Raw genomic sequence first — 25,706 nt, forward strand, 5'->3', positions numbered from 1 at the left:
AGCCCGGCCTCACACAGCGCCTCAGCCTGGCGCTGCGTAGATTCCCTCTCACTGGCTTGGACACGAGGGGCCTCTGCAGGGCCACACAGACCCTTGGGACTCCTGCATATGCACGCTCCCCAGGACTGGGGCTGAAGGGAGCAGGGAGTGTCACTCAGCTGCCCTCACTGGAAATGAAACTTGAGCCCTTTCTTTTTCTCTCCCTAGCGTTGGTGAGAAAGTCCCTGTGCTTCCAATGCCGAAGATGACACGAGCATCAGGGAAACCAGTGCGGATCCCTTGCAGCTCTGAGCAGCTGTCAGCCCAATAAAGACTGTTGCTTCCTGCTGGAGGGACCAGCACGGGCTTTGTAGTGTTCTGAATTCACACAAAGAGAGCATGGTTGAGGTTGGGAGGTACCTGAAGAGGTCAGCTTGGCCAACCCCCTGCTCAAATAGGGCCGTTAGCACCTCCACCTAAAAACACCCCTTGTTTCTGCTTCCCCTGTAGCATAGGACGTAGATGGAAATGCAGAGGCTGCAGACAGAGAGTGCTTTGGAGAGGCAATGACAATGGAGAGGCCCTGACCCCTGCAGACCCGAAGTCCTGAAGCTCCCCTGCAGCTGACAGTCGTGCACCCACTGTGGAAGGAGGCTGTGCTCCCTGCTTTTGGGCAGGCACACGTGGGGACGTATAAAGCCCACCTGAGAGTTTTCTTCTGTGTTGCTGTAGCTGCCTTTCAGTGCGGAGTGTGCACGTGAGGAAACGTTGAAATGTTGACTGCTTTGCTCTTCATATTGTTCTGTGATAATGTTTTATATGATCCATGCCATGTTCTGTCTTTTGCTGTATATCAGATCCGAGAGCCTGGCCTGACATATCAGAGCCACAGGAGGATAGGGCTCTAGTGGGCACTGGCTTGCCAGTACACCCCAAATCTTTATACCGATGTATATGTGAAGCACAGCGAATAGGAAACATGGCCTTTCTCCTCACGATATCCTTATGGGATGGCATGCGCACCTTCCTCATGATGGCATATGCGCCTTCCTGAAGAACCGCATAAATCTGGTATGTAGTTGACTGACAATTCAATATTAACTTATTTCAGGGCCCCAGTGAAACATGCACGATATGTCTGTTTGCATGTAAAGGAAGCTCTTGCAGAGCCTTTCTACAAGGTTTTCCACACTCTAGAACCAGAAGACTGTTTTTGTCAAGGTATGCCAGCAAAAGCCCAGCCGGAAGGGACCACATCAGATACTCGTAACTACCCACACTGCCATCAAATACAAGGGACGGACTTCCCCGGACTCGGGGCGTTGTGTGACAGAAGAGGAAACATGGACCCAAGAGCAGATTTACAAAGGTTTTACTGAAGTTTGTTTCACGATCGTGAGACCCCTCTGCCATTAGGGAAATGGGAGGTCACCATTAAAATATTCAGCAGTTCATACAAACTTTGCAGCAAAATGCTATGGCAACATATACAATGACATTGTTACACCAGTCCTGACTCTGTCAATCGTCTTCCTCATTTCCATGCCAAGCGGGGCTTTGGACCGAGGCCTCAGGTAGATACCAGTCCTTCATTTATGTCTCCCTGAGACCTTGCTCTTCTCCAGAGTTAAGCTTTCTCAAAAGAGGATTTTTGGAGTTTTGTCACAGAATCTGCTTGTTGCTCCTAGTATATCCTGCAGAAGTGCTCAGGCAGGTATGTACAGCTTCTGTTAAGACCGTACCGGGTGTGCCAGTTCCGCAGGCTCCACCAAGTGCCATCACTCCATGTTGTGGTCTGTGGCAGTTGACAAGCTCCCTAAAGAGTCTGAGCCTCCCTGGCATGGGTACTTGGCCTTATTAACATACAAAGAACTGTCTGGAGCCCATTCTTCGCAAGAACGCACACCTGGCTGCGGTAACGTTACATTTTCCTCACCACTTTCCTTTATTTGGAACAGTCTCTAGAGGGGTCTACAGCGGGGTAGCTGCAACCACTTGGAAGAAAAAGCGGAAGAGGAGCGAGAAATGCTGCCCAAATGCTGTTTGCACTGCGGTCAGTGTTAGTAAAGCTTCTGACTGACCTCTTTTAAAATGTACTTGTGTTATTACACCTTTGGAGTCACAGTGTTCCCCAACACTCTCCTGCAGTCTTTGGCCATCCACCCACCGGCTGCTTAAGAGAGGGAATGAAAACGAAGAGGCTCTAACTCCAGTGGTCACTCTGCTGCCCGTGGTCGTGGGCTAAAAACTCCCCAGAGCTGATGCTCATGCACAGAAAGTGGAAGGGGACGGTGCTCCCTGCACCTATGGCTGGATGATGTGGGAAGCTTCAGCCCAAGTAAAAGTCTTGGACAGCGCTAAGAGAAGTTGCAGCCAGCTTTCCTGCTCCTGGGGCAAGCCCCGGGGCCAGCACCCTGCAGTGACCCTCACAGCCTGGGGACTGCTCTGCCCGAATCTCCAGGGTGCAGGAGTCTCCCAGGGGAGGCAGCTCCCTGACAGGGCAGGCTGCAGCCCCTATTGTGACACGCGATGGGGTGACAGCGGGGCCGTCTGTGACATCACACCACGTCCTGCCCAAAAGCCCTGCGCGCCGCAAGCTGCCCTCACTTGGCTGCGAGGCCTTCAGGAGGCAGTGGCTGGTGCTGCTCTGCTGGGGCTGCCGCTGTGCTCTTGAGGAGCTGCCTTGCAGGAAGGAGCCAAAGGCACTGGGAAGCGGCGTCCCCGAGTGGGACAGCTCCTGGTGACGAGTGGAGGAGGGCCGGAGCGAGATGGAGGCCAGGAGTGCTCCCATCCTGTGCAACGGCCGCCTCATGTGTCCAACACTCATGCACCTCCCGGACGATGGTGAGCCCAACAGGAGGTGCCTGAGGAACAGGCAGCAGCGCAGCCCTCTTGAGCTGTGGTTTCTTGTGGGGAGAGAGAGGGAGGGTCTCGGGACATAGACACTGGCCCCACTGGCCACAAGGACTGTGCTGGAGGAGAAGGCTGGCTTGCAGCATGACCTCTCTTTCCCTTGCTTTTCAGGGATTGTGAAAGTTTGGGATGCAGTATCCCACTTCATCCGCAGGCAGTTCGCGTTGAACAAGGTAGGCTGCCCAGGGAAGTGGTTGACCCACCATCCCTGGAGGTCTTTAAGAGACGTTCAGATGCTGAGCTTAGTGATATGGTTTAGTGGAGGACTTGTTAGTGTTAGGTCAGAGGTTGGACTGGGTGATCTTGGAGGTCTCTTCCAACCTAGACGATTCCAGGATTCTGTGATTCTGTGAAGGTGGGCTTTGCAGCCTCGTGCTCCCCTCATACGCTGCTCCTTCCCAGAGCTGCCACCCCACAGAACGCCTCCTCAAGTAGAAGAAACACCCCAGCGCTAGCCTGCAAACTGCAGATGTGCCAGGGGCCCATTGCTGCTCTGGCAATATGCACAAGAGAAGAGCCCAGCTCCAGCAGAAGGACAGGATCCGTACTGCCTGGTGCTTGTGCGTTGCCTGTGGCCAGAGTGGGCAGGCCAGCATGTAGCTAGTGCCGGTACTCAAGGCTTCCCCTACTTGTTGGGAACTCCTTGGCGGGATTTTACTGAGCTGAGGGTTTTGGCTCTGCTCTTACTAGCCCAGCTCCACTTTAGATGGCAAAAAGCAGGGAGCTGGGAAAATCCCAGCCATCAAGGCCATCTCCAGGGCTCTCCAGAATGACACTGTCTGGCACCTTCCCATGAGCAGTGGCCAAGGCATGAGGGCCCATCTTCTTGCTTGGAGAAGCCCCAGAAATACTGATCCGTGTTCCTGATTTCTTGCTTTTCAGGGCGTCAGAATACCTGGGCTGGGTGCCTTCTTTGCTGTTAAACAGGAGCGGCCCGTGGCAGGCTTTAAGCTCCTCGATGTAAAGAAGCCCGTCTTCCAGGTTTCGGAGTACTTTGCCAATGTTCATGGACTGCCATACAAGAAAGAAACTTTTCCTGGTAAGAAGAGAGATGAATGTCAGGGTTCCACGTGCAGGGACTTTGGGCTGCATGCTCAGCTGCTGCTGGGAGGGCGGTGGAGGGGTTACACAGCTCCTCCAGGAGGTCCTGAGAAAGGCCTGAGCTCCTCACAAGCCAAGGCCCACCAACGCCTTGCACATCCCTCCACACACCATCTCCCAGAAATGTCCCTCCCCATGCTGTTGGCACCATGCTGGCTGCATTGGTGGTTGACTTCTGCTCTTAGCAGTTCGCACAGCTGCAGGTGCAGGCCCGACACTGGGCATCAGCTTCTATGGCATCAACGATGCACCACGATTGTGCTGCACCAAGCTCTTGGAGCTCTGTGTTTCAGGGATTCTCTTCCTCCAGACGAGCAGTCAGCAAGACAGCTCTGTAGCAGTGCTGGAGGGCCCAGCAGATGCCCAAACGGGACTGCCCTCCTCTGCAGGCCTGTCTTACTTACTTGGCTCCTTGCTTCTTTTCCCTCAGGTGTACCTCCATTTGTTTTCCTGAATTATGCCTGGCTGTCCTTGGACACCAGCATTCCTCGGGACACCGTGCAGCGCTGCATTCAAGAGACCCTGCTCTTTCTCTCCTACACCCTTGCAAAGAAGCAGGGTGTTGATTTCATCTTCAAGGACATTGGCTGTCTGGTCTTCCGCAAGGGCGGAGTCCAAATGCAGTTTTCCTCGGACTTTGTTCACAACCTGAATAGCAACGGCCAGCTGCTGAAATCTCGCCTCAGTGTAAGTTTCTCACTGCACCAGCACAGCCCAGGGTTCCTGGGAAATCCCCCGAGAGGCCGTTGGGAGGGACTTCTCCTTCTGGGTCAGACTCGTCTCCGGATGAGGCACACGAGTCTTGCCCTTGCACAAAGGCAGGCAGTGATTTACCAGGTGCAGGCACTCGCTGGGCAGCTTGTGCTGCTTGTAAGGAGGGGTGAACGCTAAGCACTGCGAGCTCTGCCCGTGGGCAGCTTTCTGCCTGAGCAGCCCCGACGCCTTCGTTGGCAAGGGCATCCTTTCCTGGCCGTGGTCTCACCCAGGACTGTCTCTCCTGCAGAGGACAGGGACAACGGATTTGGCCACATCGGAGAGAAAAAGCATCGTCCCACATCCAGCGTCTGGAGGTGTCATCGTCTTTCCCAGGTGGGCGCGTTGCTTCTGCGGCCCTTGGCTGAGCGTTTCGGCAGCTTTTCAGCCCCTCTCAGGAAGGGCAGCAGTGCCAGGGCTTGCTCCTTGCTCAGGGAGGAGCTGGAGGGAGACTTTCCCAAGCGCTGTTTCCTCCTTCTCTCCACACCGATTCGCGCTTGTTTTGGAAGAGGGGCCGTTCTCTTCATGTACCACGGCCTGGGGGAATGTCTATTCCCTGCCCGGCCCACAGCAAGCCCCTCTCAGATGCTGGCACCAAGACCAGCGCCCTACAGCCCTAGGATATGGTGCCCTGGAGTCACACTGCCTTGGTCTTGCTTCCAGGATTGGGCTCTACATACCTCGTGGAAGAGCCGCAGGGGAGGGGCCTCTTCAAGCACCCAAGGGTTCTGCGTTGGAAAAGAACGGAGACGCAAGGGTGGAGGGAGAATCTAACAGAACAGGTAACGTGAGAGCGGGCTCTTGGGAGTGACAGCCCCTGGGAGACCTCTCTGCCCTTCCCTTCTGAAGGTCCTCCCGAGGGCAACGTGTACGGAGGCAAGGCTGGAAGGCTGCGCTTTGCACAGGATGAGGCCCCTCCTCTGACCCCAGTTCCCTGCGGCAGTAATTCTGCTGGGCCTTGGGAGGGACCACGATGGCAGGGCAGCCCAGAGCTTCCCGTAGCATTCGACACTGCTTAGGCCTCTTCCGCACTGGCCTCCTTGAGCTCCCGTCCACCGAAAGCCCCGCTGAGGGTTGGATGTGCCCAAAGGGAGAATGTGGGGCTACGATGGCAGCAGAGAGTCCCAGGACTCCCTTCCCCGCCTGTGAAATGCTAGTGGCCAAGGAGACTCCCTTCTAGGTCAACCCACCTGCCAGCTTGCTCTGCCTTTTAGAAGTAGCACCGGATCAGGCAGGGAGGCTCATTCCCTGCCTATTTGCATGGCCACCAAGGAGCAGCTCTGACTAGCCTTCTCTTTTCCTCCTTACAGGGGTGCCTCCTGCTATTAAGAGCCAGCTGCTCACACACCAGAGTCCCTCTCTAAGCAGACTCTCCAGGGCGACAGGGGAGGCAAAGCTGGGCCAGGCTGCTGGGGAAAAAGAGCCTTCTCCCAGGTGAGGATGGGGGGGAGCTGGGGCAGGCAACTCCTGGGCCCTTCTCCTTGAGTCATCGAGCAGCTTCCCTTGGACACAGGGACTTGGTGAACTCCACAGGGGTCCCGACACATGTCCTGCTGACTGCCCTTTCCTTGCTGGCACCCAGTTGTTAAGCAAAAGCTACAGCAGCAAATCCTCCTCTTGTGTGCTTGCAGGCTGCGTACAACACGCCAGGAGAGCTCCTCAAAGATGGCAGAAGAGGGGAAGGACAAGCGCTCCGCTGCGGCCTGGCCCCAAATTGAAGCCCCTGCCTGTGAGGGTCAACGGAGAGCAGGACAGGTAGCCACTGGATCTGTGTACCCATTGCCGGGTTGTTTCACGGGTTGCCTTCATGGAGATTTGATGTTTCTCTGATCATTGCGTGCCCTTCTCCCCCATAGGAAATATGCTGCCTGTACGGCCAAGAAGTTGAAAGAACTCTGCAGGCATTGCTGGCTGAGGAGCAGCTGAAGAAAGAATGGGAGAGACAGCACATGTGGGAAAAGTGCAAGGCTCGTGGCGAAAGGAACTGGGGAGAGAGTATCTGGGTATGGCAACTGTTTTCAAGCACTCCAGAAGGAACCTTTCTCTTCTCTCAGGGGGCCACGTGCACACTTTTCCCCTCTTAGCTCTGCCAGGAAGCTTCTCTCAAAGAGAAAAACCCGCCCTTCCTGAGCCTTGTTTTCCATTGTGAAGGACGAGGGCTCCTCCAAAGCCTACTGCAGTGAAAGTGTTCTTGCCCTTAGCTTCAGAGGCCGAGGGCTGAGGCCTTTCACGCTGCCTTTCTGAGAGAAAGAAGGCTGCAGGGAAAGTGCCCTGAGCCTGGGGAAACCCTGCGGGGACGACTGCCCCACTGCCATGTGACAGCTCCCACATTAGCACCTGCATCTAAAACCATTCCTTGTTTCTGCTTCCCCTGTAGCAGAAGACGCAGACAGAAATGCCGAGGCTGCAGACAGAGAGTGCTTCCTGCACGGCACTTGTGGAACTGAAAACGTCTCTGCAGATGGTACAAGGGGATATGAAACAGCAGCATGTCCTCATCCCTCACCCCCCAGAGAAGAAAGCTGAGACAGCTCCTCTGAGCAAATCAAGCACCAAGTAAGTGTGGGCCAGCTCCAACAAAGGCCAGGAAAAGTTGAGCTGCAGCAGGCAGCCCAAGGAATCCAGCATGCGGGTTGCTCGGCTCTGGGCTTGGGCTCTCCATCCACCAGCTGCTTTGGAGAGGCAATAACCATGGAGAGGCCCTGCCTCCAGCCGTCCCCCTGCAGAGCCAGAGTCCTAAAGCTCCCCTGCCGCTGACAGCCATGCACCCACAGTGGAAGGAGGCTGTGCTCCCTGCTTTTGGGCAGGCACACGTGGGGACCTTCAGAGCCCACCTGAGAGTTTTTTTCTTCTCTGTTGCTGCAGCTGCCTTTCGGTGCGGAGTGTGCGGGTGAGGAAACAGCTGGAGAAGAGCAAGGAGGCCCTGCAGAAAGACAAGACCAAGAGCAGACCTCTGAACATCCCCGGGAATTCTGCAGAGGATCTTCTGATCTGGTAAACCTCTCCTGCAACAGCCTTCTTTCCTGGGCTCAGAAGCACCCTTGCCCTGGCCTTCCGTAGCTGCTTGGCCAAAGGTCTCCAGCCCGGCCTCACACAGCGCCTCAGCCTGGCGCTGCGTAGATTCCCTCTCACTGGCTGGGACACGAGGGGCCTCTGCAGGGCCACACAGACCCTTGGGACTCCTGCATATGCACGCTCCCCAGGACTGGGGCTGAAGGGAGCAGGGAGTGTCACTCAGCTGCCCTCACTGGAAATGAAACTTGAACCCTTTCTTTTTCTCTCCCTAGCGTTGGTGAGAAAGTCCCTGTGCTTCCGATGCCGAAGATGACACGAGCATCAAGGAAACCAGCGCGGACCCCTCGCAGCTGTGAGCAGCTGTCAGCCCAATAAAGACTGTTGCTTCCTGCTGGAGGGACCAGCACGGGCTTTGTAGTGTTCTGCTTTCACACAAACACGGAAATGTTGAGGTTGGGAGGTACCTGAAGAGGTCAGCTTGGCCGACCCCCTGCTCAAACAGAGCCACCCAGTACCAGTGTCCAAGGACCATGTCCTGTGCAGATGCCTTTCAAGTATCTCCCCTTGGGGAGGGAGACTCCACAGCCTCTCAGGGAACTTGTGCCAGGACTCGGTCACCCACACGCTACAGGAGTGTTTCCTGAGGTACAGATGGAAGCCGCTGTGTTTCTTTCTGTGCCCATCGCCTCTTGTCCTGTCCTTGGGCTCCACTGAAATGAGCCCGGCTCCATTCCCTTTGCACCCTGCCTGCAGGCATGTTGACATCCACTGATAAGATCCCCCCTGAGCTTTCTCTTCTCCAGGCTAAACAGTCCCAGCTCTCCCAGCCTCTCTTCATAAGAGAGATGCTCTGTTCCCTCAATTACCCACCTCATGATTTTTGTGGGACTGTTAAGCAGTTAAAGAAGAAACGCTTGTGGCCTCCCAGGACAGCCACAAATGCCTCCTAGCTGAGGCTGCTGCTTCACCCTTGCTGAAAGCCGGGTGCTCTTAGTATCCAGCATCAGCACCTGCCTGTGCCTGGAGAGCTGGGAAGAGCTGGGAGCTCTTGATCCTTCCAGGGTGGGACTTCCAAGGTAACAGCTCTCTGGAAACTTCTGTTTGTTCCCAGAAAAAGCCATCAAGCACCTGCCCTCACTCAGCCCAGGATTAGCAGCAAGTCTTCCTTCCCTGTTGGTACTGCTCCCAATGGAGCTTTGAAGTTAAGAGCCCCTTTTTGGAAAAAGAGTTTTCCACGACCTCTTGGGTCTGCACATAGCCAAAAAAAAGCAGAGAGAGAAAGAGAGAGAGAGTTTGAAACTTTGGAGAAAAGAAGAAAAGAAGGGAAGCCAGCAGAGCCAAACCCTATCCCAGGGACTTTAACTCAGCACACCGCAAAACTGAAGGACAGGTCGAATTTTTCGTACAAGAAAGTGAAGAGCTCTCTTTCTCTCCCACGCTCTCACAGTTTTCATTCTCTCCTCCTAAAACTCTCGGGGACTTCGATCACTCATCAGGCAGCCTTGATGCAAGTTGCTGTAAATTCTACTTGGGTCCTCTTGCTGAACTCTTGCTGCTCTTGGCTTAGAGATCCCAATGGACATGGAGATCTACAGGAGTAGATGGGAGCAGGAGGGTTCAGCTCTCTCATCTGCTTGTTGGTCACTTGTGCTCACATTATTAGCACCGTCTTCACTCTGCAGGTGCTCTGCAGGAGTCTTTTTAGACCCGTGTCCGTATCTTGAGGGTTACTTTGACAAAACCTAAACCACACCATCCTGAAGTCTACTGGACCAGGCCCATGTAATCTGCTACGTCACCTAGTGCTGAAAGCATGCGAACGAGTGAGGGTGCCACGGAGATGCCCTCCGTGTTGTGGGGTGTAATGGGTAAAGCCTTGTTTGTTCATTAAATATTGCTGATGGGAAGGTTTTCAACGGTTAACTGCTTATACCCCCAATATCCTGTTGAAGGAAAAAAACAAGTATAGGAATTTCCCGTTAAGTTAACAATTGCAGTAGAAACCAGCTCCAAAAAAGGGCAAAATGGCATTCCCCCTCGCATGAGAACACACATATCAGCAGCAAAGTCACGACCCCAGCGCAGAGGAAGACGACGATCTTCATCCCCACGACCACCAGAGGACCGACGAAGACCCCCGAGCAACGGGCCTCGCAGTCGTAAGAAGACACCAGGAGGTGCCACTAAACCCGGAACTCCTAGGCTATAAATCGAGACTCTGGCGGGCTGAGGTGCACGCCGTTGGCGGAGCAGGAGACTCCCCGGCCGCCCAGCGCTGTTTTACTTATCGCTGCTTGCTGAATTGCTCAAATAAATAGAAATTCGATCTACCTTACCCATGATGTGTCGGGAATGATTTCTACCAAAACTAATTAATAACATGGGGCACACACTTGTCCCTCAGGACACCTCACAGAAAACGTGCGACGTGGCCATCAAACACATGGAGACACTGAGAGAGTGCCAGGCACAAGCTCTATATTAAGTACTACTGAAGCATATCTTCTTTCTTATTTCCTTTCAAGATTTAATAAATAAATAAATGGCATTTCTAGCATTTTCTTCCCGCACCCAAATGGATCGCCTTGCACGCCCCCTGGGGCACTCTCGAGGTTTGTATGGGACTGAAATGAGAAAGTCTATTTCTCAGTGCTGGGTTGCTCGGCTCGGTGGTGGCCCTACAGGAAAGACGCTGCCTGAGTGTACAGAGAGAGAGAGACAAGCTGCTCCCTGACAGGGCGGCTCCCGACCCATCCTCTGACAGCCCTGGCGGCCATTTTGCACTTCTGGTTTCCCCCCGTGGGGGGAGGCCTTGGGCTGTCCCCAGCACGGCTGTCAGTGATGGTGGGCGGCTTTTAGACCCAAAGGGCCTTTCTTTTCCTTCTAAAAGAAACTTGCTGAAGGAAACGCGCTCTCTGGAGATAGCAGTGCCACTTTTCTCCAAGTTCTGGGGGTTCCATGGTAAGTGACATGGCCTCTCACTTTGTGGGCCCTGTTTTTCGTCATCATTTGTGAGGGGCTTCTGCATCCCCCCCCGATCACTGGCTGTGGCCAGGGCTTCCCCCCTGCTCGGGGCCCTGCCGCTGCTTCTGAAACCTTCCTGCAGCCTCTGGCAGCGCCTGCTGGGCGGCAGTTTGTTGGGCTTGTCAGCGTGGGATCAGCGGGCCGTGCTAGCCAGCAGCATGGCAATGGCAGCCTTGTTGCCGTCCCCAGGGCACGGCTGAAGGGGGATATTGTGGATTTGATTTCCAAGGACTGGGAGAATTTGGGACGCAGTATCCCACTTCATCCGCAGGCAGTTCGCACTGAACAAGGTGGGATTTGCAGCCTCATCCTGCCCTCTTACTCTGCTCCTTCCCAGAGCTGCCACCCCACAGAACTCCTCCTCAAGCAGAAGAAACACCCCAGCGCTAGCCTGCAAACTGCAGATGTGCCAGGGGCCACTTGCTGCTCTGGCAGTATGCACAAGAGAAGAGCCCAGCTCCAGCAGAAGGACGGGATCCATACGGCCTGGTGCTTGTGCGTTGCCTGTGGCCAGAGTGGGCAGGCCAGCATGTAGCTGGTGCCGGTACTCAAGGCTTCCCCTACTTGTTGGGAACTCCTTGGGGGGATTTTACTGAGCTGAGGGTGTTGGCTCTGCTCTTACTAGCCCAGCTCCACTTTAGATGGCAAAAAGCAGGGAGCTGGGAAAATCCCAGCCATCGAGGCCATCTCCAGGGCTCTCCAGAATGACACTGTCTGGCACCTTCCCATGAGCAGTGGCCAAGGCATGAGGGCCCATCTTCTTGCTTGGAGAAGCCCCAGAAATACTGATCCGTGTTCCTGATTTCTTGCTTTTCAAGGTGTCACAATACCTGGGCTGGGTGCCTTCTTTGCTGTTAAACAGGAGTGGCCCATGGCAGGCTTTAAGTTCCTCGATGTAAAGAAGCCTGTCTTCCAGGTTTCGGAGCACTTTGCCAATGTTCATGGACTGCCGTATAAGAAAGAAACTTTTCCTGGTAAGAAAAGAGATGAATGTCAGGGCTCCCACGTGCGGGCTGCATGCTCAGCTGCTGCTGGGAGGGCAGTGGAGGGGTTACACAGCTCCTCCAGGAGGTCCTGAGAAAGGCCTCCCAGACATCGAGGCCATCTCCCGGGCTCTCCAGAATGACATCTTGCACCTTCCCACAAGCAGTGGCCAAGGCACCAGGGTCCATCTTCTCGCTTGGAGAAGCACCGCGCTGGATTTCCTGCCCCAGAAATACTGAAATACTCTTCCTGCTTTCTTGCTTTTCAGGGTATCAGAGCACCTGGGCTGGGCGCCTTCCGCACTATTAAAAAGGAGCTGCCCATGGGAGGCTTTCATCTCCTCCATGTAAAGAAGCCCATCTACCAGGTTGCAGAGAACTTTGCCAGTATTCATGGACTCCCTTACAAGAAAGAAACTTTCCATGTAAGAAGAGAGATGAACGTCAGGGTTCCCACGTGCGGGGACTTCGGGCTGCATGCCCAGTTGCTGCTGCTGAGCAGCCTGACGAGTGGAGGAGAGTCGGAGAGAGATGGAGGCCAGGAGTGCTCCCATCCTGCGCAGCGGCTGCCTGATTTTCCCAACACTCATGCACCTCCCAACACACGTGCACCTCACAGACAATGGTGAGCCTGTCAGGAGGCGCCTGAGGAATAGGCACCCGTGAATACCTCTTAAGCTGCATTTCCTTCTGGGGACAGGGACCAGGGGTCTCAGGACACGGGCACCGGCTCCCTTGGTCACCTGGCTATACTGGAGGTGTGGGCTGGCTTGCAGCTTAACCTCCCTCACCACTGCTTTCGAGGGGCTGGGAAAGTTTGGGATGCAGTATCCCACTCCATCCGACGTCAGTTCGCACTGAACAAGGTGGGCTTTGCAGACTTGTCCTCCCCTCTTACTCTACTCTTTCCCGGAGCTGCCACCCCACAGAACCCCCCCTCAAGCAGCGGAGAAACTGGGAAGCAGCGTCCCTGCGTGGGACAAATCCTGCCTACAAGTGGAGGAGGGCCGGAGAGAGATGGAGGCCAGGTGTGCTCCCATCCGGTGCTGCAGCCGCCTCATGTTCCCAACACTCGTGCACTTCCCAGACGACGGTGAGCCCATCAAGAGGTGCCCGAGGAACAGGGGACAGGAGGGAAGGGGACAGGGGGTCCCATGACACAGGCACTGGTCCCCTCAGCTGCCAGGGCTGTGCTGGAGCAGTGGGCTCTCTGGCAGCATGACCTCTCTTTCCCTTGCTTTCCAGGGATTGGGAAAGTTTGGAATGCAAGCCAGTATGTAGCCTGAGCCAGTTCTTAAGGCTTTCCCTAGGTGTTGGGAACCCCCGGGGAATTTGCTGAGCTTTGTGTGAGTGCTTTGGCTCTGCTCTCACTAGCCCAGCTCTTCTTTAGAGGACAAAAAGGACGGAGCTGGAAAACTCCCAGACATCAAGGCCGTCTCCAGGGCTCTCCAGAGTGACAATATCTGGCACCTTCCATGAGCAGTGGCCAAGGCACAAGTACCCATCATCTTGTTTGGAGAAGTCCTGCGCTGGATTTCCCGCCCCAGAAATACGGAAATTCTGTTTCTCCTTTCTTGCTTTTCAGGGTATCAGAGCACCTGGGCTGGGCGCCTTCTCCCTTATCAAACAGGAGCTGTCCATAGGGGGAGTTGAGCCCCTCCATGTCATGAAGAGGTGGCATAGAGCTCCTCTCAAGCCAAGGCCCACCAACGCCTTGCACATCCCTCCACACACCAGCTCCCTCCCCATGCTGTTGGCACCATGCTGGCTGCATTGGTGGTTGACTTCTGCTCTTAGCAGTTCGCACAGCTGCAGGTGCAGGCCCGACACTGGGCATCAGCTTCTATGGCATCAGCGATGCACCACGATTGTGCTGCACCAAGCTCTTGGAGCTCTGTGTTTCAGGGATTCTCTTCCTCCAGATGAGCAGTCAGCAAGGCAGCACTGTAGCAGTGCTGGAGGGCCCAGCAGATGCCCAAACGGGACTGCCCTCTTCTGCAGGCCTGTCTTGCTTACTTGGCTCCTTGCTTCGTTTCCCTCAGGTGTACCTCCATTTATTTTCCTGAATTATGCCTGGCTGTCCTTGGACACCGGCATTCCTCGGGGCACCGTGCAGCGCTGCATTCAAGAGACCCTGCTCTTTCTCTCCTACACCCTTGCAAAGAAGCAGGGTGTTGATTTCATCTTCAAGGACATTGGCTGTCTGGTCTTCCGCAAGAGCGGAGTCCAAATGCAGTTTTCCTCGGACTTTGTTCACAACCTGAATAGCAACGGCCAGCTGCTGAAATCTCGCCTCAGTGTAAGTTTCTCACTGCACCAGCACAGCCCAGGGTTCCTGGGAAATCCCCCGAGAGGCCGTTGGGAGGGACTTCTCCTTCTGGGTCAGACTCGTCTCCGGATGAGGCACACGAGTCTTGCCCTTGCACAAAGGCAGGCAGTGATTTACCAGGTGCAGGCACTCGCTGGGCAGCTTGTGCTGCTTGTAAGGAGGGGTGAACGCTAAGCACTGCGAGCTCTGCCCGTGGGCAGCTTTCTGCCTGAGCAGCCCCGACGCCTTCGTTGGCAAGGGCATCCTTTCCTGGCCATGGCCTCACCCAGGACTGTCTCTCCTGCAGAGGACAGGGACAACGGATTTGGCCACATCGGAGAGAAAAAGCATCGTCCCACATCCAGCGTCTGGAGGTGTCATCGTCTTTCCCAGGTGGGCGCGTTGCTTCTGCAGCCCTTGGCTGAGCGTTTCGGCAGCTTTTCAGCCCCTCTCAGGAAGGGCAGCAGTGCCAGGGCTTGCTCCTTGCTCAGGGAGGAGCTGGAGGGAGACTTTCCCAAGCGCTGTTTCCTCCTTCTCTCCACACCGATTCGCGCTTGTTTTGGAAGAGGGGCCGTTCTCTTCATGCACCACGGCCTGGGGGAATGTCTATTCCCTGCCCGGCCCACAGCAAGCCCCTCTCAGATGCTGGCACCAAGACCAGCGCCCTACAGCCCTAGGATATGGTGCCCTGGAGTCACACTGCCTTGGTCTTGCTTCCAGGATTGGGCTCTACATACCTCGTGGAAGAGCCGCAGGGGAAGGGCCTCTTCAAGCACCCAAGGGTTCTGCGTTGGAAAAGAACGGAGACGCAAGGCTGGAGGGAGAGTCTAACAGAACAGGTAACGTGAGAGCGGGCTCTTGGGAGTGACAGCCCCTGGGCGACCTCTCTGCCCTTCCCTTCTGAATGTCCTCCTGAGGGCAACGTGTACGGAGGCAAGGCTGGAAGGCTGCGCTTTGCACAGGATGAGGCCCCTCCTCTGACCCCAGTTCCCTGCGGCAGTAATTCTGCTGGGCCTTGGTCGGGACCACAATGGCGGGGCAGCCCAGAGCTTCCCGTAGCATTCGACAGTGCTTAGGCCTCTTCCGCACTGGCCTCCTTGAGCTCCCGTCCACCGAAAGCCCCGCTGAGGGTTGGATGTGCCCAAAGGGAGACTGTGGGGCTACGATGGCAGCAGAGAGTCCCAGGACTCCCTTTCCCACCTGTGAAATGCTGGTGGCCAAGGAGACTCCCTTCTAGGTCAACCCACCTGCCAGCTTGCTCTGCCTTTTAGAAGTAGCACCGGATCAGGCAGGGAGGCTCATTCCCTGCCTATTTGCGTGGCCACCAAGGAGCAGCTCTGACTAGCCTTCTCTTTTCCTCCTTACAGGGGTGCCTCCTGCTATTAAGAGCCAGCTGCTCACACACCAGAGTCCCTCTCTGTCCAGACTCTCCAGGGTGAAAGGGGAGGCAAAGCTGGGCCAGGCTGCTGGGGAAAAAGAGCCTTCTCCCAGGTGAGGCTGGGGGGGAGCCGGGGGAGGCAACTCCTGGGCCCTTCTCCTTGAGTCATCGAGCAGCTTCCCTTGGACACAGGGACTTGGTGAACTCCACAGGGGTCCTGACACATGTCCTGCTGACTGCCCTTTCCTTGCTGGGCACCCAGTTGTTGAGCAAAAGCTATAGCAGCAAATCCTCCTCTTGTGTGCTTGCAAGATGCTGGCAGTGCATCAGGTGAGCTCCACAAGCATGGCAGAACAGGGGAAGGGTAGTTACAAGGGCAGTGCTTCTGGAGATTTGACATTTCTCAAGCCATTGCACGCCCTTCTCCCCTGTAGGAAATATGCTGCCTGTGCCGGCAAGAAGATGAAAGAACTCTGCGGGCATCGCTGGCTGAGGAGCAGCTGAAGAAAGAATGGGAGAGACAGCACATGTGGGCACAGTGCAAGGCTCGTGGCGAAAGGAATGGGAGAGAGAGGGCCATGGTATGACAAGTGCTTTCAAGCACTCCAGAAGGAACCTTTCTCTTCTCTCAGGGGGCCATGTGCACACTTTTCCCCTCTTAGCTCTGCCAGGCCAAGGGCTGAGGCCTTTCACGCTGCCTTTCTGAGAGAAAGAAGGCTGCAGGGAAAGTGCCCTGAGCCTGGGGAAACCCTGCGGGGACGACTGCCCCACTGCCATGTGACAGCTCCCACATTAGCACCTGCATCTAAAACCATTCCTTGTTTCTGCTTCCCCTGTAGCAGAAGACGCAGACAGAAATGCCGAGGCTGCAGGCAGAGAGTGCTTCCTGCACGGCACTTGTGGAACTGAAAACGTCTCTGCAGATGGTACAAGGGGATATGAAACAGCAGCATGTCCTCATCCCTCACCCCCCAGAGAAGAAGGCTGAGACAGCTCCTCTGAGCAAATCAAGCACCAAGTAAGTGTGGGCCAGCTCCAACAAAGGCCAGGAAAAGCTGAGCTGCGGCAGGCAGCCCAAGGAATCCAGCATGCGGGTTGCTCGGCTCTGGGCTTGGGCTCTCCATCCACCAGCTGCTTTGGAGAGGCAATAACCATGGAGAGGCCCTGCCTCCAGCCGTCCCCCTGCAGAGCCAGAGTCCTAAAGCTCCCCTGCCGCTGACAGCCATGCACCCACAGTGGAAGGAGGCTGTGCTCCCTGCTTTTGGGCAGGCACACGTGGGGACCTTCAGAGCCCACCTGAGAGTTTTTTTCTTCTCTGTTGCTGCAGCTGCCTTTCAGTGCGGAGTGTGCGGGTGAGGAAACAGCTGGAGAAGAGCAAGGAGGCCCTGCAGAAAGACAAGACCAAGAGCAGACCTCTGAACATCCCCGGGAATTCTGCAGAGGATCTTCTGATCTGGTAAACCTCTCCTGCAACAGCCTTCTTTCCTGGGCTCAGAAGCACCCTTGCCCTGGCCTTCCGTAGCTGCTTGGCCAAAGGTCTCCAGCCCGGCCTCACACAGCGCCTCAGCCTGGCGCTGCGTAGATTCCCTCTCACTGGCTGGGACACGAGGGGCCTCTGCAGGGCCACACAGACCCTTGGGACTCCTGCATATGCACGCTCCACAGGACTGGGGCTGAAGGGAGCAGGGAGTGTCACTCAGCTGCCCTCACTGGAAATGAAACTTGAACCCTTTCTTTTTCTCTCCCTAGCGTTGGTGAGAAAGTCCCTGTGCTTCCGATGCCGAAGATGACACGAGCATCAAGGAAACCAGCGCGGACCCCTCGCAGCTGTGAGCAGCTGTCAGCCCAATAAAGACTGTTGCTTCCTGCTGGAGGGACCAGCACGGGCTTTGTAGTGTTCTGCTTTCACACAAACACGGAAATGTTGAGGTTGGGAGGTACCTGAAGAGGTCAGCTTGGCCGACCCCCTGCTCAAACAGAGCCACCCAGCACCAGCGTCCAAGGACCATGTCCTGTGCAGATGCCTTTCAAGTATCTCCCCTTGGGGAGGGAGACTCCACAGCCTCTCAGGGAACTTGTGCCAGGACTCGGTCACCCACACGCTACAGGAGTGTTTCCTGAGGTACAGATGGAAGCCGCTGTGTTTCTTTCTGTGCCCATCGCCTCTTGTCCTGTCCTTGGGCTCCACTGAAATGAGCCCGGCTCCATTCCCTTTGCACCCTGCCTGCAGGCATGTTGACATCCACTGATAAGATCCCCCCTGAGCTTTCTCTTCTCCAGGCTAAACAGTCCCAGCTCTCCCAGCCTCTCTTCATAAGAGAGATGCTCTGTTCCCTCAATTATCCACCTCATGTTTTTTGTGGGACTGTTAAGCAGTTAAAGAAGAAACGCTTGTGGCCTCCCAGGACAGCCACAAATGCCTCCTAGCTGAGGCTGCTGCTTCACCCTTGCTGAAAGCCGGGTGCTCTTAGTATCCAGCATCAGCACCTGCCTGTGCCTGGAGAGCTGGGAAGAGCTGGGAGCTCTTGATCCTTCCAGGGTGGGACTTCCAAGGTAACAGCTCTCTGGAAACTTCTGTTTGTTCCCAGAAAAAGCCATCAAGCACCTGCCCTCACTCAGCCCAGGATTAGCAGCAAGTCTTCCTTCCCTGTTGGTACTGCTCCCAATGGAGCTTTGAAGTTAAGAGCCCCTTTTTGGAAAAAGAGTTTTCCACGACCTCTTGGGTCTGCACATAGCCAAAAAAAAGCAGAGAGAGAAAGAGAGAGAGAGTTTGAAACTTTGGAGAAAAGAAGAAAAGAAGGGAAGCCAGCAGGGCCAAACCCTATCCCAGGGACTTTAACTCAGCACACCGCAAAACTGAAGGACAGGTCGAATTTTTCGTACAAGAAAGTGAAGAGCTCTCTTTCTCTCCCACGCTCTCACAGTTTTCATTCTCTCCTCCTAAAACTCTCGGGGACTTCGATCACTCATCAGGCAGCCTTGATGCAAGTTGCTGTAAATTCTACTTGGGTCCTCTTGCTGAACTCTTGCTGCTCTTGGCTTAGAGATCCCAATGGACATGGAGATCTACAGGAGTAGATGGGAGCAGGAGGGTTCAGCTCTCTCATCTGCTTGTTGGTCACTTGTGCTCACATTATTAGCACCGTCTTCACTCTGCAGGTGCTCTGCAGGAGTCTTTTTAGACCCGTGTCCGTATCTTGAGGGTTACTTTGACAAAACCTAAACCACACCATCCTGAAGTCTACTGGACCAGGCCCATGTAATCTGCTACGTCACCTAGTGCTGAAAGCATGCGAAGGAGTGAGGGTGCCATGGAGAAGCCCTCCGTGTTGTGGGGCACACACTTGTCCCTCAGGACACCTCACAGAAAACGTGCGACGTGGCCATCAAACACATGGAGACACTGAGGGAGTGCCAGGCACAAGCTCTATATTAAATACTACTGAAGCATATCTTCTTTCTTATTTCCTTTCAAGATTTAATAAATAAATAAATGGCATTTCTAGCATTTTCTTCCCACACCCAAATGGATCGCCTTGCACGCCCCCTGGGGCACTCTCGAGGTTTGTATGGGACTGAAATGAGAAAGTCTATTTCTCAGTGCTGGGTTGCTCGGCTCGGTGGTGGCCCTACAGGAAAGACGCTGCCTGAGTGTACAGAGAGAGAGAGACAAGCTGCTCCCTGACAGGGCGGCTCCCGACCCATCCTCTGACAACCCTGGCGGCCATTTTGCACTTCTGGTTTCCCCCCGTGGGGGGAGGCCTTGGGCTGTCCCCAGCACGGCTGTCAGTGATGGTGCGGCTTTTAGACCCAAAGGGCCTTTCTTTTCCTTCTAAAAGAAACTTGCTGAAGGAAACGCGCTCTCTGGAGATAGCAGTGCAACTCTAAAGTTTTTTTTGAGTTTTGTGCAAACTCAAACCCCTGCCTGTGAGGGCCACCGGAGAGCAGGAGAGGTAGCCTCTTGGATCTGTGTACCCATTGCCGGGTTGTTTCACGGGTTGCCTTTATGGTGATTTGATGTTTCTCTCTAATCATTGCATGCTCAGCACAAAGCATGTTCTTGCAGGCATTGCTCTCCTGCGCACACTGCCAGTGCACAGCCAGGGAAGGAGATGCTGCAGCAGCTCAGAGCAGAAGGCCACGGTTGTTCAGTCATCCAACGCAGCTGCAAGGGAGCCTCTGTTCTTTTGGAGAACTGCAGGCCTCTGGGTGCACCAAGGGACGGGGTTCCCCTACCTCTTGTTCCCTCTCTCCCTTCTTTGCCGGGAGGGTCTGCATCTGGGCATCTACTTCTCTGATTTGGCAGGTGGCTGCCACAGCTTGGGCCATGGCTTCTCCTTGGGCCAGACCTCAGAAAACGGATGATGGTCCTTCAAGGACATTGGCTGTCTGGTCTTCCGCAAGAGCAGAGTCCAAATGCAGTTTTCCTCAGACTTTGTTCACTGCCTGAATAACAACGGCCAGCTGCTGAAATCTCAGCTCAGTGACCAAGTGACAGGACCAAGAGCAGAGCTCTGGACATCCCTGGAAAGACTGCAGAGGATCTTCTGATCCGGTAAACCTCTCCTGCAACAGGCCACAGCCCCTTCCTTGGGCAATGAGGCCCCTGGGCTCAGAAGCACCCTTGCCCTGGCCTTCCGTAGCTGCTTGGCCAAAGGTCTCCAGCCCGGCCTCACACAGCGCCTCAGCCTGGCGCTGCGTAGATTCCCTCTCACTGGCTTGGACACGAGGGGCCTCTGCAGGGCCACACAGACCCTTGGGACTCCTGCATATGCACGCTCCCCAGGACTGGGGCTGAAGGGAGCAGGGAGTGTCACTCAGCTGCCCTCACTGGAAATGAAACTTGAGCCCTTTCTTTTTCTCTCCCTAGCGTTGGTGAGAAAGTCCCTGTGCTTCCAATGCCGAAGATGACACGAGCATCAGGGAAACCAGTGCGGATCCCTTGCAGCTCTGAGCAGCTGTCAGCCCAATAAAGACTGTTGCTTCCTGCTGGAGGGACCAGCACGGGCTTTGTAGTGTTCTGAATTCACACAAAGAGAGCATGGTTGAGGTTGGGAGGTACCTGAAGAGGTCAGCTTGGCCAACCCCCTGCTCAAATAGGGCCGTTAGCACCTCCACCTAAAAACACCCCTTGTTTCTGCTTCCCCTGTAGCATAGGACGTAGATGGAAATGCAGAGGCTGCAGACAGAGAGTGCTTTGGAGAGGCAATGACAATGGAGAGGCCCTGACCCCTGCAGACCCGAAGTCCTGAAGCTCCCCTGCAGCTGACAGTCATGCACCCACTGTGGAAGGAGGCTGTGCTCCCTGCTTTTGGGCAGGCACACGTGGGGACGTATAAAGCCCACCTGAGAGTTTTCTTCTGTGTTGCTGTAGCTGCCTTTCAGTGCGGAGTGTGCACGTGAGGAAACGTTGAAATGTTGACTGCTTTGCTCTTCATATTGTTCTGTGATAATGTTTTATATGATCCATGCCATGTTCTGTCTTTTGCTGTATATCAGATCCGAGAGCCTGGCCTGACATATCAGAGCCACAGGAGGATAGGGCTCTAGTGGGCACTGGCTTGCCAGTACACCCCAAATCTTTATACCGATGTATATGTGAAGCACAGCGAATAGGAAACATGGCCTTTCTCCTCACGATATCCTTATGGGATGGCATGCGCACCTTCCTCATGATGGCATATGCGCCTTCCTGAAGAACCGCATAAATCTGGTATGTAGTTGACTGACAATTCAATATTAACTTATTTCAGGGCCCCAGTGAAACATGCACGATATGTCTGTTTGCATGTAAAGGAAGCTCTTGCAGAGCCTTTCTACAAGGTTTTCCACACTCTAGAACCAGAAGACTGTTTTTGTCAAGGTATGCCAGCAAAAGCCCAGCCGGAAGGGACCACATCAGGTACTCGTAACTACCCACACTGCCATCAAATACAAGGGACGGACTTCCCCGGACTCGGGGCGTTGTGTGACAGAAGAGGAAACATGGACCCAAGAGCAGATTTACAAAGGTTTTACTGAAGTTTGTTTCACGATCGTGAGACCCCTCTGCCATTAGGGAAATGGGAGGTCACCATTAAAATATTCAGCAGTTCATACAAACTTTGCAGCAAAATGCTATGGCAACATATACAATGACATTGTTACACCAGTCCTGACTCTGTCAATCGTCTTCCTCATTTCCATGCCAAGCGGGGCTTTGGACCGAGGCCTCAGGTAGATACCAGTCCTTCATTTATGTCTCCCTGAGACCTTGCTCTTCTCCAGAGTTAAGCTTTCTCAAAAGAGGATTTTTGGAGTTTTGTCACAGAATCTGCTTGTTGCTCCTAGTATATCCTGCAGAAGTGCTCAGGCAGGTATGTACAGCTTCTGTTAAGACCGTACCGGGTGTGCCAGTTCCGCAGGCTCCACCAAGTGCCATCACTCCATGTTGTGGTCTGTGGCAGTTGACAAGCTCCCTAAAGAGTCTGAGCCTCCCTGGCATGGGTACTTGGCCTTATTAACATACAAAGAACTGTCTGGAGCCCATTCTTCGCAAGAACGCACACCTGGCTGCGGTAACGTTACATTTTCCTCACCACTTTCCTTTATTTGGAACAGTCTCTAGAGGGGTCTACAGCGGGGTAGCTGCAACCACTTGGAAGAAAAAGCGGAAGAGGAGCGAGAAATGCTGCCCAAATGCTGTTTGCACTGCGGTCAGTGTTAGTAAAGCTTCTGACTGACCTCTTTTAAAATGTACTTGTGTTATTACACCTTTGGAGTCACAGTATTCCCCAACACTCTCCTGCAGTCTTTGGCCATCCACCCACCGGCTGCTTAAGAGAGGGAATGAAAACGAAGAGGGTTCAGCTCTCTCATCTGCTTGTTGGTCACTTGTGCTCACATTATTAGCACCGTCTTCACTCTGCAGGTGCTCTGCAGGAGTCTTTTTAGACCCGTGTCCGTATCTTGAGGGTTACTTTGACAAAACCTAAACCACACCATCCTGAAGTCTACTGGACCAGGCCCATGTAATCTGCTACGTCACCTAGTGCTGAAAGCATGCGAACGAGTGAGGGTGCCACGGAGATGCCCTCCGTGTTGTGGGGTGTAATGGGTAAAGCCTTGTTTGTTCATTAAATATTGCTGATGGGAAGGTTTTCAACGGTTAACTGCTTATACCCCCAATATCCTGTTGAAGGAAAAAAACAAGTATAGGAATTTCCCGTTAAGTTAACAATTGCAGTAGAAACCAGCTCCAAAAAAGGGCAAAATGGCATTCCCCCTCGCATGAGAACACACATATCAGCAGCAAAGTCACGACCCCAACGCAGAGGAAGACGACGATCTTCATCCCCACGACCACCAGAGGACTGACGAAGACCCCCTAGCAACGGGCCTCGCAGTCGTAAGAAGACACCAGGAGGTGCCACTAAACCCGGAACTCCTAGGCTATAAATCGAGACTCTGGCGGGCTGAGGTGCACGCCGTTGGCGGAGCAGGAGACTCCCCGGCCGCCCAGCGCTGTTTTACTTATCGCTGCTTGCTGAATTGCTCAAATAAATAGAAATTCGATCTACCTTACCCATGATGTGTCGGGAATGATTTCTACCAAAACTAATTAATAACATGGGGCACACACTCGTCCCTCAGGACACCTCACAGAAAACGTGCGACGTGGCCATCAAACACATGGAGACACTGAGAGAGTGCCAGGCACAAGCTCTATATTAAGTACTACTGAAGCATATCTTCTCTCTTATTTCCTTTCAAGATTTAATAAATAAATAAATGGCATTTCTAGCATTTTCTTCCCGCACCCAAATGGATCGCCTTGCACGCCCCCTGGGGCACTCTCGAGGTTTGTATGGGACTGAAATGAGAAAGTCTATTTCTCAGTGCTGGGTTGCTCGGCTCGGTGGTGGCCCTACAGGAAAGACGCTGCCTGAGTGTACAGAGAGAGAGAGACAAGCTGCTCCCTGACAGGGCGGCTCCCGACCCATCCTCTGACAGCCCTGGCGGCCATTTTGCACTTCTGGTTTCCCCCCGTGGGGGGAGGCCTTGGGCTGTCCCCAGCACGGCTGTCAGTGATGGTGGGCGGCTTTTAGACCCAAGAGGCCTTTCTTTTCCTTCTAAAAGAAACTTGCTGAAGGAAACACGCTCTCTGGAGATAGCAGTGCCACTTTTCTCCAAGTTCTGGGGGTTCCATGGTAAGTGACATGGCCTCTCACTTTGTGGGCCCTGTTTTTCGTCATCATTTGTGAGGGGCTTCTGCATCCCCCCCGATCACTGGCTGTGGCCAGGGCTTCCCCCCTGCTCGGGGCCCTGCCGCTGCTTCTGAAACCTTCCTGCAGCCTCTGGCAGCGCCTGCTGGGCGGCAGTTTGTTGGGCTTGTCAGCGTGGGATCAGCGGGCCGTGCTAGCCAGCAGCATGGCAATGGCAGCCTTGTTGCCGTCCCCAGGGCACGGCTGAAGGGGGATATTGTGGATTTGATTTCCAAGGACTGGGAGAATTTGGGACGCAGTATCCCACTTCATCCGCAGGCAGTTCGCACTGAACAAGGTGGGATTTGCAGCCTCATCCTGCCCTCTTACTCTGCTCCTTCCCAGAGCTGCCACCCCACAGAACTCCTCCTCAAGCAGAAGAAACACCCCAGCGCTAGCCTGCAAACTGCAGATGTGCCAGGGGCCACTTGCTGCTCTGGCAGTATGCACAAGAGAAGAGCCCAGCTCCAGCAGAAGGACGGGATCCGTACGGCCTGGCGCTTGTGCGTTGCCTGTGGCCAGAGTGGGCAGGCCAGCATGTAGCTGGTGCCGGTACTCAAGGCTTCCCCTACTTGTTGGGAACTCCTTGGGGGGATTTTACTGAGCTGAGGGTGTTGGCTCTGCTCTTACTAGCCCAGCTCCACTTTAGATGGCAAAAAGCAGGGAGCTGGGAAAATCCCAGCCATCGAGGCCATCTCCAGGGCTCTCCAGAATGACACTGTCTGGCACCTTCCCATGAGCAGTGGCCAAGGCATGAGGGCCCATCTTCTTGCTTGGAGAAGCCCCAGAAATACTGATCCGTGTTCCTGATTTCTTGCTTTTCAAGGTGTCACAATACCTGGGCTGGGTGCCTTCTTTGCTGTTAAACAGGAGTGGCCCATGGCAGGCTTTAAGTTCCTCGATGTAAAGAAGCCCGTCTTCCAGGTTTCGGAGCACTTTGCCAATGTTCATGGACTGCCGTATAAGAAAGAAACTTTTCCTGGTAAGAAAAGAGATGAATGTCAGGGCTCCCACGTGCGGGCTGCATGCTCAGCTGCTGCTGGGAGGGCCGTGGAGGGGTTACACAGCTCCTCCAGGAGGTCCTGAGAAAGGCCTCCCAGACATCGAGGCCATCTCCCGGGCTCTCCAGAATGATGACATCTGGCACCTTCCCACAAGCAGTGGCCAAGGCACCAGGGTCCATCTTCTCGCTTGGAGAAGCACCGCGCTGGATTTCCTGCCCCAGAAATACTGAAATACTCTTCCTGCTTTCTTGCTTTTCAGGGTATCAGAGCACCTGGGCTGGGCGCCTTCCGCACTATTAAAAAGGAGCTGCCCATGGGAGGCTTTCATCTCCTCCATGTAAAGAAGCCCATCTACCAGGTTGCAGAGAACTTTGCCAGTATTCATGGACTCCCTTACAAGAAAGAAACTTTCCATGTAAGAAGAGAGATGAACGTCAGGGTTCCCACGTGCGGGGACTTCGGGCTGCATGCCCAGTTGCTGCTGCTGAGCAGCCTGACGAGTGGAGGAGAGTCGGAGAGAGATGGAGGCCAGGAGTGCTCCCATCCTGCGCAGCGGCTGCCTGATTTTCCCAACACTCATGCACCTCCCAACACACGTGCACCTCACAGACAATGGTGAGCCTGTCAGGAGGCGCCTGAGGAATAGGCACCCGTGAATACCTCTTAAGCTGCATTTCCTTCTGGGGACAGGGACCAGGGGTCTCAGGACACGGGCACCGGCTCCCTTGGTCACCTGGCTATACTGGAGGTGTGGGCTGGCTTGCAGCTTAACCTCCCTCACCACTGCTTTCGAGGGGCTGGGAAAGTTTGGGATGCAGTATCCCACTCCATCCGACGTCAGTTCGCACTGAACAAGGTGGGCTTTGCAGACTTGTCCTCCCCTCTTACTGTACTCTTTCCCGGAGCTGCCACCCCACAGAACCCCCCCTCAAGCAGCGGAGAAACTGGGAAGCAGCGTCCCTGCGTGGGACAAATCCTGCCTACAAGTGGAGGAGGGCCGGAGAG

At 54.6% G+C, this 25,706-nt stretch overlaps 1 protein-coding gene and 1 long non-coding RNA gene across 2 annotated transcripts in view; one reads left to right on the top strand and one right to left on the bottom strand.

The window, feature by feature from the left end:
• The window catches only part of LOC308183180, a 441,868-nt gene that overhangs the window by 293,817 nt on the left and 122,345 nt on the right, over positions 1-25,706 (bottom strand). The gene's annotated exons all lie outside the window — the stretch shown is intronic.
• LOC308187743 (uncharacterized protein) lies at positions 2,748-7,744 on the top strand (the record flags this gene model as incomplete). The annotated part of the gene is made up of 11 exons (XM_080575984.1): positions 2,748-2,823; positions 3,004-3,065; positions 3,775-3,931; positions 4,424-4,678; positions 4,869-5,082; positions 5,410-5,528; positions 6,057-6,180; positions 6,378-6,501; positions 6,603-6,749; positions 7,124-7,302; positions 7,612-7,744. 11 exons carry the CDS (start codon positions 2,748-2,750, stop codon positions 7,742-7,744), a joined length of 1,590 nt encoding a protein of 529 aa, XP_080432110.1.

Source organism: Anser brachyrhynchus, assembly GCF_964034855.1.
Source record: "Anser brachyrhynchus genome assembly, chromosome: 1".
NCBI lineage: Eukaryota > Metazoa > Chordata > Aves > Anseriformes > Anatidae > Anser > Anser brachyrhynchus.